Source organism: Rhineura floridana, chromosome 3 (assembly GCF_030035675.1).
Source record: "Rhineura floridana isolate rRhiFlo1 chromosome 3, rRhiFlo1.hap2, whole genome shotgun sequence".
NCBI classification, from domain to species: Eukaryota; Metazoa; Chordata; class Lepidosauria; order Squamata; family Rhineuridae; genus Rhineura; species Rhineura floridana.
The window spans coordinates 100,065,838-100,082,136 of NC_084482.1; the positions used below are offsets into that span (position 1 = coordinate 100,065,838).

Here is a 16,299-nt window from a genome sequence, read left to right on the forward strand (position 1 = left end):
GATATTGCTGGACTATAGTTCCCACCATCCCCAACCAATGGTTCAACAACTAGGGTAGCAGATACTGGGGGCAAGCAAAATTATGGTCATCACCATCATGTCCTGCTTGTTGAGCCCTCAGAACTATATGTTTGGCCACTTGAGCTGCTGTTCTGATCAAATCACTGAAAAATGTGATACCAGATTCTTAGTGGCACCAAAAATATTGTTGCTGTTGCAGACATATAAAAATAACCATGGACTGTAAAGAAGACAATACATAAATTAAAGATCACAGTTAGAAATTTCTTTTTTAAATGTGCTCTTGGTCTTTTAAGACAGTTGGCTCAAGCTCCTATCTCAACCCTTTCCAGTGTCACAATGACCTTTAGATCAAAATTACTCTAGATGTAGATGTTTTGAAACATTTTGTTTCTAAAAGTACTGTGCCTTTTCACTTGAAATGAATGCTTTCCACCCCTTTATATACTAGAAAAAAGGAAGACAGTTTTTTCCTAGACTATAATTTAACTTCAAACATCAAGAATGGCCAAGGGGAGTGCATATATAGAAACTAGCTGTGAATATCAAAATCACATTATTTTTGTAATATTGGAAATTAAACCATTATTTGTGCAGTTGAGGACCAAATCTAAATACTTCAAAATGCTTCTGTTTGGAAAAAAAACCCTTTAAATACTTTAAAACATTACATAAATGTTTGTCCTTTGCTCCCTCTGCTGGTCTTTGTGCATAAGTTAGGCATATGTCTGCTGTTCTTAACACTCGCCAATATTAAATGAAAGCTAACTACAAACCATAGTTAAATTAATCTTGATTATTTGTTCAGACCAAGAAAACATGCAGAATTGGTGAGGAGAAATTTCCTAAGAGATAAAAGCAACACAGTTTTGAGATGCATTGAACTGTATCAGCTAGTTTGCCTCATAGGCAGAGACAGTGTCTTAAAATATTCTTTTTCAAAAAAGTAAACAATCTTTTTTAAAAAAGATTTTTAATTGTGTATATTTTCGTAGTGACCTGTTAAACTATAAGTATGTCTATAAACATCAGAAGCATACCCACAAATACACATACATAAAAAAATACTGGCTGGAATTCAAACAGTGTTTTAGGCATATCTAAAGGTTTGCTTTTCTCCGTGGATCCATGCCATATCACAAACTATTTTAGAAGTTCTAATCAGTTTTAGGAATGGCTTGCCATGAGGCATCTGGGACTGCTGTTCTACAAATGTGTTCAAAGCCGTCATGGGCACAAAGGCTAGTTATATAGTTCTTTGGATCCTGGTTCTTGGCTACAGTGAATACAATAAGAGTTTAATTACTATGTTTCATGGATCTAGGACTTTGCCCAAAACACATATGGCAAAGCTTGTACACATATGATAAATTATTCCAAGTGTTCTTGCTAAAGTTACATTTTCATGGAGTATCCTCAAATCCCATTTATGTTCAGAAATAACTAATTTAGTATTCAAAATATTTCTTGTGATTTACACCCCATATTTTTCTTTGCGTTGTAGCACCCTGTTCTTGATGAACCAATTGCAGAAGCCGTCTGCATTATCGCAGACACAGATAAATGGACGGTGCAAGTGGCCAGTAGTCAGAGGCGAAATACTGATAATAAACTTGGGAAAGATGTCCTAGTCTCTAACCTTGTCTCCAACCTGCTTCATTCCACTCTTCAGCTCTATAAGCATAATTTATCTCCAAATTTTGTAAGTATCCAGGGTCATCTCAAATATATTATAGGTAAATAATAGTCTCACTGTGAAGGGCATGCAACAGTTTCCTTTATTTATTTGTTACACACACACACACATTGTACAGTGTTCTTTAACTCTCTTAGATTGCAGTTGTCCTTACTTTCACAAACTTTGGATTCCCCCCGACACAAGCTCAGCTGCTCTGCAACCTCTGTTTTTTTTAACCAGGAGTTATATATGGTACTTTCACAAGTACCATGGAGATTATTTATTATTTATTATTTATTTATTTTATTCAGTTTCTATACCGCCCACAGCCAATGGCTCTCTGGGCGGTGAACAACATGAATATAAAATACAATATGATAAAACCACGTAATAACTACATAAGAACATAAGAACATAAGAAGAGCCTGCTGGATCAGGCCAGTGGCCCATCTAGTCCAGCATCCTGTTCTCACAGTGGCCAACCAGGTGCCTGGGGGAAGCCCGCAAGCAGGACCCGAGTGCAAGAACACTCTCCCCTCCTGAGGCTTCCGGCAACTGGTTTTCAGAAGCATGCTGCCTCTGACTAGGGTGGCAGAGCACAGCCATCATGGCTAGTAGCCATTGATAGCCCTGTCCTCCATGAATTTGTCTAATCTTCTTTTAAAGCCATCCAAGCTGGTGGCCATTACTGCATCTTGTGGGAGCAAATTCCATAGTTTAACTATGCGCTGAGTAAAGAAGTACTTCCTTTTGTCTGTCCTGAATCTTCCAACATTCAGCTTCTTTGAATGTCCACGAGTTCTAGTATTATGAGAGAGGGAGAAGAACTTTTCTCTATCCACTTTCTCAATGCCATGCATAATTTTATACACTTCTATCATGTCTCCTCTGACCCGCCTTTTCTCTAAACTAAAAAGTCCCAAATGCTGCAACCTTTCCTCGTAAGGGAGTCGCTCCATCCCCTTGATCATTCTGGTTGCCCTCTTCTGAACCTTTTCCAACTCTATAATATCCTTTTTGAGATGAGGCGACCAGAACTGTACACAGTATTCCAAATGGGGCCGCACCATAGATTTATACAACGGCATTATGATATCGGCTGTTTTATTTTCAATACCTTTCCTAATTATTGCTAGCATGGAATTTGCCTTTCTCACAGCTGCCGCACACTGGGTCGACATTACCGCACACATAACAGAAATACTCAAAAGCTAAAACATATTACACAATTAATTTAGTATACCAGAGTGTTATAAATATACTAAAATGTATTAAAATGCCTGTGAAAAGAGGTAAGTTTTAACCTGGCGCCGAAAAGAAAGCAATGTTGGTGCCAGGCGCACCTCGTCAGGAAGACTATTCCATAGATCAGGGGCCACCACTGAGAAGGCCCTAGATCTTGTCGTCATCCTCCAAGCCTCTCTATGAGTCGGTACCCAGAGGAGGGCCTTCGATGTTGCACGCAGTGTACGGGTAGATTCATATCGGGAGAGGCGTTCCATCAGGTATTGCGGGCCCACGCCGTGTAAGGCTTTATAGGTCAAAACCAACACTTTGAATCTGGCCCGGAAACATATAGGCAGCCAGTGCAAACGGGCCAGAACAGGTGTTATATGTTCAGATCGTTTAGTCCTAGTCAACAATCGGGCCGCAGCATTTTGCATGAGCTGCAGTTTCCGAACCGTCTTCAAAGGTAGCCCCACGTAAAGCGCATTGCAGTAGTCCAGTCTTGAGGTTACCAAAGCGTGGATAACTGAGGCGAGGTCGTCGCTGCTCAGATAGGGACGTAGCTGGGCTACCAACCGGAGTTGGTAGAACGCACTTAATGCCACCGAGGCTACCTGGGCCTCAAGTGACAATGAAGGATCTAAAAGAACTCCCTGACTACGAACCTGGACAGGTTGAGTATCCACCATCTGATCAGAGAAACCGCTCACTAACAGCATCTCAGTCTTGTCTGGATTGAGTTTCAATTTATTAGCTCTCATCCAGTCCATTATTGCGGCCAGGCAACGATTCAGTACATTGACAGCCTCACCTGAAGAAGATGAAAAGGAGAAGTAGAGCTGCGTGTCATCAGCATATTGATGGCTACGCACTCCAAAACTCCTGATGACCGCCCCCAGTGGCTTCATGTAGATGTTAAAGAGCATGGGGGACAGAACTGACCCCTGCGGGACCCCATACTGGAGAACCCAGGGTATCGAGCAATGCTCCCCAAGCACTACCTTCTGGAGCCGACCTACCAAGTAGGAGTACCAAGTACCACTGCCAGGCAGTACCTCCAACTCCCAACTCCATAAGTCGCTCCAGAAGGATACCATGGTCGGGCGACCAAGGCTGTCTCAGTACCGAAACCGGGCCTGAAACCGGATTGAAATGGATCTAGATAATCGGTTTCATCCAAAAGTGTCTGGAGCTGGTTAGCAACCACCCGCTCCAAGACCTTGCCCAGGAATGGAACATTCGCTACCAGCCTATAGTTATTTAGGTTTTCTGGATCCAAGGAAGACTTCTTTAGAAGTGGTCTAACAGCCGCCTCTTTCAGGCAGCTGGGGACCACTCCCTCTCGCAAGGAGGCATTTATCACTTCCCTGGCCCAGCTGGCAGTACCATCCCTGCTAGCTTTTACCAGCCAAGAGGGGCAAGGATCCAGAGCAGAAGTGGTCGCATGCACCAGTCCAAGCACTTTGTCAACTTCCTCAAGCTGCACCAATTGAAACTCATCCAATAAATGAGGACAAGACTGTGTTCTGGATGCCTCATTAGGTTCAACTGCTGTAATATTGGAGTCTAAGTCCTGGCGGATGCATAAAATCTTGTCCTGGAAGTGCCTAGCGAACTCATTGCAACGAGCTTCCGATGACCCTATAGTGTCCCGAGGACCAGAATGTAATAGCCCTCGGACAACCTTAAAAAGCTCTGCTGGGCGGCAGAGAGATGACTTGATAGTAGCAGCAGAATATCGCTTCTTTGCTGCTCTCACCGCTTCTGAGTACTGCTTAGTAAAGGCCCTTACCAGTGCAAGGTTGCATCCGTCAGGAGTTTGTCTTCATCTGCACTCAAGCCGCCTCCTCTCTTGTTTCATCACTCTCAGCTCTGGGGTATACCACGGAGCTGTATGAGCTCTACATAGGAGGGGGCACGCAGGAGCGATTGTGTCAATGGCCCGGGTCATTTCCGTGTTCCACAGTTCGACCAGGGCCTCGACAGGACCGCCAGTCTTCTCAGCCGGAAAAATCCCCAGGGCTTTTTGAAAACCTTCAGGATCCATCAGTCTCCGGGGGCGGACCAGCTTAATAGGTCCCCCACCCTTGCAGAGGGGAAAGGTCGCTGTGAGTCTAAACTTCAACAAGCGGTGATCTGTCCATGACAAAGGAATAGATGAAAAATTCCCCAACTCCAGATCACCCTCTCCATGTCCTGTGGCAAAAATCAGATCCAGAGTATGTCCCGACACATGTGTTGGGCCTAAAACAAGTTGGGACAGCCCCATGGTTGTCATGGAGGCCATGAAGTCCTGAGCCGCCCCTGATAAAGCAGCCTCGGCATGGATATTGATATCCCCCAGTACCAATAGTCTAGGGGATCTCAACAATGCCCCTGAGACCAGTTCTGTCAGCTCAGTTAGGGAAGCTGTTGGGCAGCAGGGTGGGCGGTACACCAACAAAAGTCCCAGTCTGTCCCTATGGCCCAAGACAAGGTGGAGACACTCCAGACCAGTAGTCACATGGACAGGGTGCTTGACGAGACAGAAAGAACTCCTATAGACCACAGCAACCCCACCTCCCCGACCCTCGGATCTACCATAGTGCTGAACCGTATATCCAGGTGGGCAAAGCTGGGAGAGAATAACTCCTCCCTGCTCACCCACCCAGGTCTCGGTTATACATGCCAGACCAGCCCCCTCCTCCAGAATTAAATCATGGACAAGGGAGGTTTTATTCTGTACCGATCTGGCATTTAAAAGCAGCACTTGGAGATCCAAGAGCTGGCTGAGAGGACACCCAGCAACCATGTGGCTGTGAAAAGGACCAGAACAGGGCACAGCCACTAATTGTCTGGGCCGAGTTCCCCTTACCTGGTATGTCCTTCTCCCACCACCATACCTCCCGCTACCCGTCACTACGCTAATTGGGCCCCCCGCAAGTCTCCCCGCATGGTGCAAAGTCCTCTCTCCCAGGCACATAATAAAAAACACACATACACACACACTCACACACTCACTCACACCTAAACAAAATACAATCTAACCACTTATAAGATGGCAGCAATCACTCCCCCAGTTAAATAATAAAACTTCCAGCCGCTAAGTGTTATAAAGCACCGTTATATTTGCCACCCCCAAAATAGATCGTATCCCGAGAAAAGAAGGGGGGGGGACAGGGAGACAAATCACATCCAGTCTCTGATCATCCTCCACGGCGTTCTCCCACTGCTCCGAGTCGCACCCACGCTCTAATTGCTCCTCGCGGCGTTCTTACACTCCGCAGTGTTCTCCTGCCGCTGTCGCCGCCGCTGGCAACTGGGCCGCGCCGACAACCTAGCCTCCTCCTGCAGTGCTCTCACCACCGCTGGGCCAGGGTGTTTTCTATGGCCTTTCACACTGTCAGCTCTACACTGCATCAGCAGTGTCAGGGGGGGCTGGAAATTCCTGGGTCTTTGGCAGGGAAGGAAAGTCCTTAGCCAGCAGTCGGGTTGTAAATCTGCCAGGCCTATCCGAAGCGTACTTGCCGAGTCCGAAGTCCAGAACCGAGGTCAGTGGAGGTCCGGGATCAATTGCCAAGGAGGTCAGTCAAAGAGATGCTGCAGGGAAACTAGGTCTACACAAAGCCACGCCTGACGTTGCAGTCAGCAACAAGCTTCAGCCAAGGTGTGCCTTATAAAGAGCAGGATGGACAGCAGGTGTGAGCCCTCAGCGTTTGGGCCTTAAGGAGACAGGCCTGCCTCTCTTCTGGCTGACCTTCTGCTGTCTACGTTCTGCAGGTGAGGGGGAAGTATCCTGTTCACTGTCTGTGTCTGGCTGCAGGGCCTCTGCTGCCCCTGGGGTGCTCTGCAGCTGAGGGGCAGAAGGAGCTGGATTCTCAGGAGGCTCCTCCGTGTCTCCTGCTGCTCCTGGGTCTGCTGCTGTTACTCCCGAGTCGTCCTCATCTGAGGAGTCCTCTGACGGGGCCATGACACACACTCGGCCACTCCGTGCGGTACTCTCCCGCCACCGTTACTCCGCACCGAGCTGCACCGGGCAACGCCCAGAACTTAGCTGACCTCATCAGTGCTCTCACCACCGTTGGGTTGTTCTGCGGCCCCTGGATGCTCACTCGGCGCCCGCGTTGTTCTCCACACCCCAGCCGTCCCGTTCCTCCAGTGCCACTCTACGCGATGTCCTCTGCGCCCCGAGCCTGGTCTCCTTCCGCAGTGCTCTCACCACCGCTGGGTCCAGGCTCTCTGTAACCTCCGCACGCAACGCCCCGAGCTCGGCCGCCTTCCTCAGTGCTCTCACCACTGACGGCAGGCCGATGCTCTCCGCGGCCTTCAGTACCCAAGGCAGTTGCTCTCGACGCTGATCATATGGGCTAGGGCTACTGGGTTACTGGGAGTGGGAGGCAAATAGAGTGCTGTAATTCTCTCTCTCTCTCCCACCCAGCTGTTCTTAACGCCGATCTATAGGATTAGAGGCTGCTGCTGGGCTGCTGGGTGTAGGAACAGCCAAAAACGCCGCAACTCTCTCTCACTCCCAGCTGCTCTTAGCTGCTCTCAGTTGGCCAAGAATTCCATGTTGTGATGTTATAAACATCCTGAAGGAAATACATTTCTGCAACCCTCAGTACAGAGTCTAGTTGCCCAACCATGAATTCATAAATGACAAATTAAGATGTATTTATATTATTTAAATTTATGAATACTATGTTGCATATTTGTAAGTACTGAGTATGACAAAATTCACACTTGAAAACACCACTGCAACTTTCATATATGAATCTATGAAATCTGACAAAAATTTATGAAAGTTACAATTTCGTATGCTGTAGATACTCAGTCTAGAATGAGTTAACATTTGCATGTTAAAACTGACATAAGTTTTCTTCATCTTTTTAGATGGACAAAATTGGTCTCAGCTCAGTGGGTGTCCTGTATCCATTCTGTTTTGGTTTTTCCTTTTTCAGTAGTACATACCATTCTGGCAAATCTTTACCCAATGAGAAGCAAAAATGTTTCAAGAAATCCCCCTTTGCTACCTTCTGTTGCTTATATCTTATTGATTGCTTGTTTACAGCTGTTCCTCCCCCAAATATAGCTTTGGTAGAATTAAAAAAAATGAACTTCTTCCAGAGGCATCTCAGGCAATCAAGAAGCAATTAGAAAATGCGCTTATGTGATGTCAATCAGATTTGACTTCATAATGAAGGCACAAAGCCAAATCAGAACGAGGACAACGCTTCCTGGCATCACTCTGATTGGGCAAACATTTTTACTTCATTTCACAGGTTTCCACAAACAGTTGCTGAAATATGGGGTATATAAAATAAACAAATGGATTTTTTTAAAAAAAGGAAATGGGGGTATCACACAGGTAAAGTTTTGCACAAGACATACCCCTCCCTGTTTCATCCTATTTATATTCAGCGATATAATGATCTGGTTACAGATAGCTGGTGAATGGCCATGCAGAAGGTAGCATTGCATGTCTGCTGTTACAACCTGTTAACATCTAATCATAGTCATTTTAGTACATTAGATGTGCTTTGACCCAAATCCTCCTCTGCTTAGAATGAGTACTTTCCTGAATATATATATAGACTTGTACTAATTTATTTTCATGAAAGAAACTCCAACATATTTACTATAAAGTATATTCATGTATTTACTCTGATGTGCCTTTAAAAAGGAAGCATGATTAGATGGACTATAATTCGCTTCTCCTTTGACTTTGCCTGAAATTGAGGACCGATTTGTGACATCATGGTTTCTGTTTTCAGTGTGTTATGCACCTTGAAGATCGGTTGCAGGAGCTGTATTTCAAGAGCAAAATGTTGTCTGAATATCTCAAAGGCCAGATGCGAGTTCATGTGAAGGAGCTGGGAGTGGTATTGGGGTATGATCTGAATTTAATATAACTTCCTTGTCCTCTGTAGCGTTTAGAATTATTCTGAACGCACAACCTATAGCAGGAGATGAAGCGGTAATGCTATTTGTGTCACCTGCTGCCTGTTGTTAAATAGAAGTGTGGTTGATAAGCCACTAGTACAAGTGGCAACCGTTTGATTTTGAACACATTCTGCTCTTTCCCTAGAGTTCAGGGCAAACTGCAAAATTTTTCAAAACATGAAAGGTTTTCAATTTGGTATGTGCTAGGAAATACGTTTCTCAGTTTTCTAGCTGTGTTTAGAATCACCAGCTAGGGTTACAATCATGTTCTTTCACATTGACCTTACTAGAAAGCATACATAGGATTGAGCTATACATCTAAAATTACAATCTACCTATCCTTGCCTAGCCTACTCCTGTCCACTAAGAGCAATGAGATGGAGGGCTCGAAGATCAGCAGCTGTTTGCCTAGTAAAAACTAGATACCACCTCCTTACAAAAGAAACAAGTTTTTGTATATACTTTATACAAGGAGGGTCTATAACAGCTGGCCTGTGGATTAATTAGAGGGAAAAGTTATGGAAGAGTTAATTCTCCTCCCCTGTTTGCAGAGACATACAAACTGAATTATTAATACAATTCTAGCATCTGTCTACCCTAGTACACTGCTTCTGATGTTGGCCAGTTTCTAAAGCAACGTATCAGCAGCATATAAAATTCAGACCATTAAAAACTACACTCTTTCCTAGCTTATGTTTCCTTATGGAACTTAATTATTTGCATCTAGGTTTTAGAATGCATTCTAAATTTAAACCTGGGAATCTAATCTAAAATTCATTGAAGCTGTTGGATTTTTTTTCCATTTGTGTCAGTTAACTTTGGCTTTCAAGACAGCTGGGAACAATTAAATCTTTAGTAATGCAGACCTGTTACCAGATTGGTCCAGAGGGAATGCTACTTGTGACAGACAACCTGGTCCTGTGTGTTTATTAAATAAATTAGTATATTCTTTAAGTGTAGAAATGCATATGGGTTACTGCAATATATTTAGAGTGTCCTGACAATTCAAAGGCCCTGTTTCTTTTTAAATGTACAACTGCTGATGTGTTAATATAAGTGAAGGCACCTTGACATGAGGCAACTATTACACCATGCCAATAAGCTTCAGGGCATTGAGACTGTGAATTTGGATTGAAAATGCTCATCTGTCTTTCTTTTTTAGGATTGAATCCAGTGACCTTCCTTTACTGGCAGCTGTAGCAAGCACCCACTCTCCTTATGTTGCCCAGATTCTGCTCTAAAATACCAAAGGGCAAAGACAATAACTTTATTTTTATAAAATGGAATACAAGGAAGCAGATATGAACCATTCTTGTCTGGGCTCTTTCTTGCCCTCAGGCAAATGAACTGAGCAGCTTGCTGACTTGACTGTGTGCCTCTGCAACTGAATGCATAACGTGCAAACAAATGAAGTTGGTTCCCCCTTCCCAGAGACTTGGATCACTAGAGAAGACACTAGAACTTGGAGGGCTATAAATGGCTTGGGCAATAACTTTCAAAACAGATATAACTACAAATTGTTCAAATTAGGGATTACCAGAGGTAGAACTGTTTCATAACCCTATACAGTGCTGTTACTGTTTATACAACAGAATAGGACCAGCTGGCTACTTGATACAAATTAGGAGAGCATTTAAAATAAATAATGGCAAAACTTAGTTATTTGCAACAGTTTCAACAGTAGAATGCTGAATACCTCTTTTTTTCCCCGGGAGGAAGAATGCCATTTAAATGGATTTAGGGAGTTGGGACTGTAGCCTGCTAATAACACTCAGCTCAGATTGGGTGGGGGGGCATTTTTTCCATGGAGAGGATGCCTGGTAATTCAATCCAAGAAACATGTATCATTTCCCCTTAATTTGGGTGTGTAACTGATCTTATGCTTTTGATATTGTTCTGGTGTTGTGCTGTTATCTAAGGATCCAGAAAACCAACAACATTTGGACTAGGAAAATGTTAAATGAAACTTGTCTCCCAATCTTGTTAATGTTGATTTAAAACACACAAGAATCTCTTCACCTCGATCTTGTCCTATTTGGTGTACACTAAAGAAAAGTTACCTGCCCTTAAGTCCCTTTAAAATCTAGGTGATTCAAGTGATTAACTTAAGAACATCTCCATTTTACAGATTTGAGGCAATTAGTATGAAATAGAGATAATTTATACCATAAGATCCAAGACTAGATATAGAATGAGAGTACTGAAAAAATATTGCCCTTCATTACTTAGGTAAATTACATAGTTTTAAAGGTGGACCTAATTTCACACCACTGTTGCATCAGCATCTTTTTAAACAAGTTATCCTGATGAAACCACCCTTATGGGCTTAAATAAAAAAGAGAGGCTGTGTAGTTCCCCCCGCCTCATAGTTTTGGTCTTGATTAAACAACAGAAGTTAAGATTTCTGATGAGGGAGCCATAATTTATAAGAAACAGATACAGTAGATGACAAAAGCCAGTGTGGCTAAGTAGTTAGAGTGTTAGAGCCCAGGGTTCAAATCCCTACACAGCCATGAAGCTCACTGGGTGACCTTGGACCAGTCACTGCCTCTCAGCCTCAGAGGAAGGCAATGGTAAACCCCCTCTGAATACCCCTTACCATGAAAAACCTATTCATAGGGTCGCCATAAGTCAGGATCGACTTGAAGGCAGCACATTTACATTTTTTTACAGTAGATGAACAGATGATATTCTGAGCAGGCTTACTACCTCAATTTAAATAGTGGAACATTGCATGCTCATTTTCCCTAGCATCTGTCACACCCATAAGCAAGACTTGAGACACCAAGTTGGAATAGTGTTATATTTATTGAAAATATAACAAATCTGGAGAACCTGCAGGCCAATTAACCAAAGCAACCGTATTCAAAATGCAGAGGCAGGTGAGGATTAAAACTCTGTCTGGTAGGAAAGCTTACTTTCAGTCCCCTGGTATGCAAATCAGTTACCGACTGTGGTTCCCCAGCCAAGGTTATGGATGTAATTCTTCCCTCCTTGCTAGATGAGCCTTGGGTGTGCACCCAACCTGTCCATTCTGGCCCTGCTGTACTGGCATTCACCCTCATGCGCAAATCAGGCTACAAAGGCACCCCCCAAGTTCCTACCAGGCATAAAGCACTGGCGATTCCCTAAAAAGTGCCCTTAGCCATAGAATGCCTCAGTGTACCAGCTGTTTTTCCCCAACTTCTGCACCTGCCCAAACTCCACACCACCAAAGGCAAGCCAACCTCAGTACTCCCAAAGGCAATCAAATTTTCTCAAGCAGTATGGAGTAGACAAAACCAAGGACATCCTAAAAGTAGAATTCCCCCCCCCAAAAAAAATTCCTACTCAGCTGCTAACCGGTGACTAGCAAATCCCAAACTGCTGAGGGAGGGAGGGCACAGCAAAGGTAGAAAGAGGAAGATTCAGGGGGAGCTTGCTTTTAAGCCATGCTCATCCTCTTTTCTGGTTGGCCAGATGGCCACCACATGGGACATCCCCACCTCTCCCTTTGGGCAGCAAACTCCCAAGGCATGTGTGCCCCCACTGAAAAGCGGAAATGATATTAACCATATGTTTGCCATTCATTATATTAATTTTTAGTATTCTGAATTTCATATGCAAATGTTTCATTTTTTGAGAGATGACAACATACTTGAACCACTTTGGTTATTATTCTGGGGCTGGGGTGCCCCAGATGTCTTTCTTCCCTCCTTTTGCTGGGAACCCAGTACTCGCTGTAAATGGAGATGGTAAGATGCAATTCTCCTACTGTTATCAGGATCACCATTGTCATTCCATTGGATTATGCCTGCAGCGTTACTAATGGCAACATATTTTAGGCCTATAAAAAAGTTCCATTTAGTTTTTTAAAAAATATTTTCACAAATAATCACTTGTGTATTTTACTGCCTGGGTGCTTATGTAGCCTTTTATAAAAATTAGAAAGTCTACCTTCATCTTCTGTAGCTTTGCCCTATCTTTGAAGTATGTGCTTCCCCGTTCAACCTTTCTAGTATGGGAGTGACCTGTCTTCCATTTAGGATCACAGGAAGCTCCCTTATGTTGAGTCAGACCATTGGTCTATCTAGCTCAGTTTTCTCAACACGGACTGGCAGCATCTCTCCAGGGTTTCAGACGGGGCTTCAGCTGGGGATTGAACCCAAGACCTTCTGCATGCAAAATTGATTCTCTTTATTGCTCAGTTACCTCTCAACCGCAGCTCCACTTACCTTGTCCATTACAATTGAACAGCTGCCATGCTATAATATAAAATAAAGTAGTGTATTTTATATTGTTGGGCCCCGCTCTGAGACCTACTGGTGAAGGGCAGGTAATACAGTTAATCATCATCATCATCCATGCAAGACTGAGATCAGCATTGTTACGGCAATATCAGTAGCAGCTAATATAACTGCTCCTAAATATTAATAGGTCTACAAGGTTATCAGGAAATTAGCACACTGTCTAATGTGGAGTTCAGTGTTGCAAATGCAGATCTGTGACATCAGCATCTGAATAGTTCCTACTACATCTCTCTCACATGTTATCAAATTCTTCCAAGCTACACAGGACATGGATTGTACCGTGAAAGACCAACCCAAATTGTGTTTGCATTTTGATAAATTTGTAAGACAGTACAGTATCTCAGAGAGGAGGTCAGGTCTCCTGCTCCCCTGGTGCATTCACTATAGCTGCCCAATTTCCCTGGTTTTTAAAGTTTGATAGATTTTAATGTTTAATGTATTTGTACGTTTTATTTTGTACGTCGCCCAGAGTGGCTGGACAACCAGCCAGATGGGCGACTAATAAATTTAATAATAAATAAATAAATAAATAAATATCTGTGGGCTATAGGTACATTCCTAAACCGCAAGGTGTTTTTGCCTGTTAGTGAATATAGAAATATAAATAATATCTTTAACTTCCTGAGCCTTTGGTAAAAAGAATATTTGATCTGAATTTTACCCAGGTATTTATTGTCAAATGCCCAGAGTTCACATTTTTAACTAAAATATGAATTTGAGCAGTGTGGTCTAGAAGCCTGTCTGTAAACAAAAGTTGTAATTGACTGTCATAAAGAGGCTTTTCTGTAGTCTAAAAGGCTCACAGTTTACAATATTTTTTCCAATTGTGACACCTCATTTTTTCAGAAGAATTAATAAATAAACACTTTCTTCACAAACACAGCGTCTTACAAATCATCATTCTGACATCCTGGGTTTTTTTTCCAGTATGGAGATTTCAGTAACGGAAGGCTCCAAGCATTCCCGTATTGAACCTCTGCATCTCCAGATGTTGTTGCACTACACATCCCATCATCCCTGACCATTTGCCATGCTGGCCAGGGCTCATGGGACCTGTGGCTGAACAATGTCTGAAGGGCCACAGGCTCCTCATCTCTGGTTTGGGAGATTAAGCTTTTCTTATCTATGTTTTGTTAACTCTCTTTAAAAATCAAAGACAAATTGTAGACATTTTATCTGAAAACATACTTTTAAGGCCCAAACTGCAAAAGATGGTGGCAGGCCTATGTCTAAATGTAGGTATACAGCATTCACAGATAAAACGTGAGGGATGCCATTCATCAGTTTGTCCTTTGTTCTCCAAATTAAAGCTAAAATCCAAAATACACATTTTCCATACATAGTAGCTTTCCATCTATGTTTATGAATACAGGGATTGAAGATAGCTGTACACCCTGATCTTACAGCTGTACCATACAGAGTGTGAGTTGTCACATAGCTGCGCAGGCATCCTATACAAATGGACCAAGAATGCCCCGCTATGCTTTATTTGGGTAATAAATATAAGAAGCTGCCCTATATTGAGTCAAACCATTGGTCCATTTAGCTTAGAAGTCTTTACTTTGATTGGAAGTGGCCCTCTCTCCAGGTCTCAGAGAAAGGTCTTTCTGAGCCCTATTATCCTAGAACTTTAAGTAGAAATGGCAAACATTGAATCTGGAATTTTCCATGCAGAAATATGGACTCCACCACTGAGCAATGGTTCCTCCCTATTCAACTGCTTACTTCAGACTTGTATTGTTGCTAGATTTTATGGTGGCTTATAAAGGTACATAGATGAGTTGCCTCCAGTCCTTCTGCATCCCACTTTCCCATCCATTTCTATGTTGTTTCACAGCTGTGTGTGCAGCTGCTATTCTACATCCACTGATGGTGGCTTCCACTCTTTCGGTAACATCCCTTCAATCTGCTTCTTAGGTGAGCTCACAACCTCTGTGAAGGGTGATGATCCAGTACATCAACCTTTGTGCCTGATCCTACAGTTACTTGCAAGTGCAGCTGCTTGTAGGATCAGTAAGGCAACTTGATAAGATCTGTTATTCAAGCAGGAATAAGTGTTGCCATAAATGTAGTTTCTAACATGCTTTCAAAGGCTACCCATCTACCCTCAGCATTGGGTTCATTTGAGATGCAAAATTAAATACTTTGAATGCTCGTCTTAATGATATTGCTGGAATGATTACTGTGCAAAGGATATTGTAGCATGATGGCATGCCTTCCTGTGACTAATAACTTGTTTATGGTACATGCGGAATCAAGGTACTACATACACCAGTTGGTTTGAATTGTTTTTAAAGGGAACTATAACAGCACTGTAGTGTTGACCTCTTTATGTATCATGCTTTTCAGAACGATGTATATACAAAACTAATCTTTTTGATTTTTGCAATATTCCCAATGTCCATTAATATGTCTTAATTTTAAGGCTGAAAATATGTAAGTGTATTACACATACATACTAGCACATTTCTTTCCACTGCAGCTTGCAAATGCAGAGCTGCCAAAAACAAAGGGGGGTGGTGGAATCCAAAGCAGGATTTTAAATCTTGCCTTTCAAAACCCCTATTAGTTAAGTTAGATGTTTCAAGAGGGTTTGTTTGTTTTGTTTTCTGTCTCCTCTAAATTATGTAGATGGTGGTATGTGTAATATGCTGGGCAAAATGTACATACTTGTTATCTTTTGTGTTTTTGTATATATATTTCCCAAGATGTGCACTTGTATTATAATAACCATTCCCAATTTTAGGGGAACTTTGTGCAATAAATACAATATTGTCCATTTAATCGCTAGTTTTCTTTGTCTTATTTACACAGGGCTGCTGGTGACACAGCATTTCATAAATAACAATGTTGCAATCCAGAAAGTTAATTCAGGTACTTCAAGGGCCTTAAATTCCCCACCCCCTTTTTTTTTTTGAAAAGCAGCTTCTCCTTCCTGCTCATGTTAGAAGACTGAATGCAATTTCACTTATTCTCAGAAGTGATTGCCGTAAAGCAGGGAGCACTCTCTTGAAGCCCTTCTACCACCTGGATTTGGTAGTGCTTATAGTTCTTTGCATTTTTCACTGTAATGCCCATGCTGAACATAAGATACCTGCATTGCTGTTCTGCTGCTGCTCCACAGCTCCATCGGGCTTCATTATACACATTAACCCTATCCATTCA

The 16,299-nt window shown here is 42.8% G+C and overlaps 1 protein-coding gene across 4 annotated transcripts in view; it reads left to right on the top strand.

Moving 5' to 3' along the window:
* FNIP1 (folliculin interacting protein 1) overlaps positions 1-15,906 on the top strand; it is a 132,529-nt gene extending 116,623 nt beyond the window's left edge. For all 4 annotated transcript variants that reach the window (XM_061617082.1, XM_061617083.1, XM_061617084.1 and 1 more), the window contains 3 exons: positions 1,526-1,723; positions 8,677-8,792; positions 10,008-15,906. In XM_061617082.1, the coding sequence (XP_061473066.1) occupies positions 1,526-1,723; positions 8,677-8,792; positions 10,008-10,086 (393 nt within the window). In that variant the 3' untranslated portion in view covers positions 10,087-15,906. The remainder of the gene's footprint in view (positions 1-1,525; positions 1,724-8,676; positions 8,793-10,007) is intronic.
* Positions 15,907-16,299: the final 393 nt, after the last annotated feature.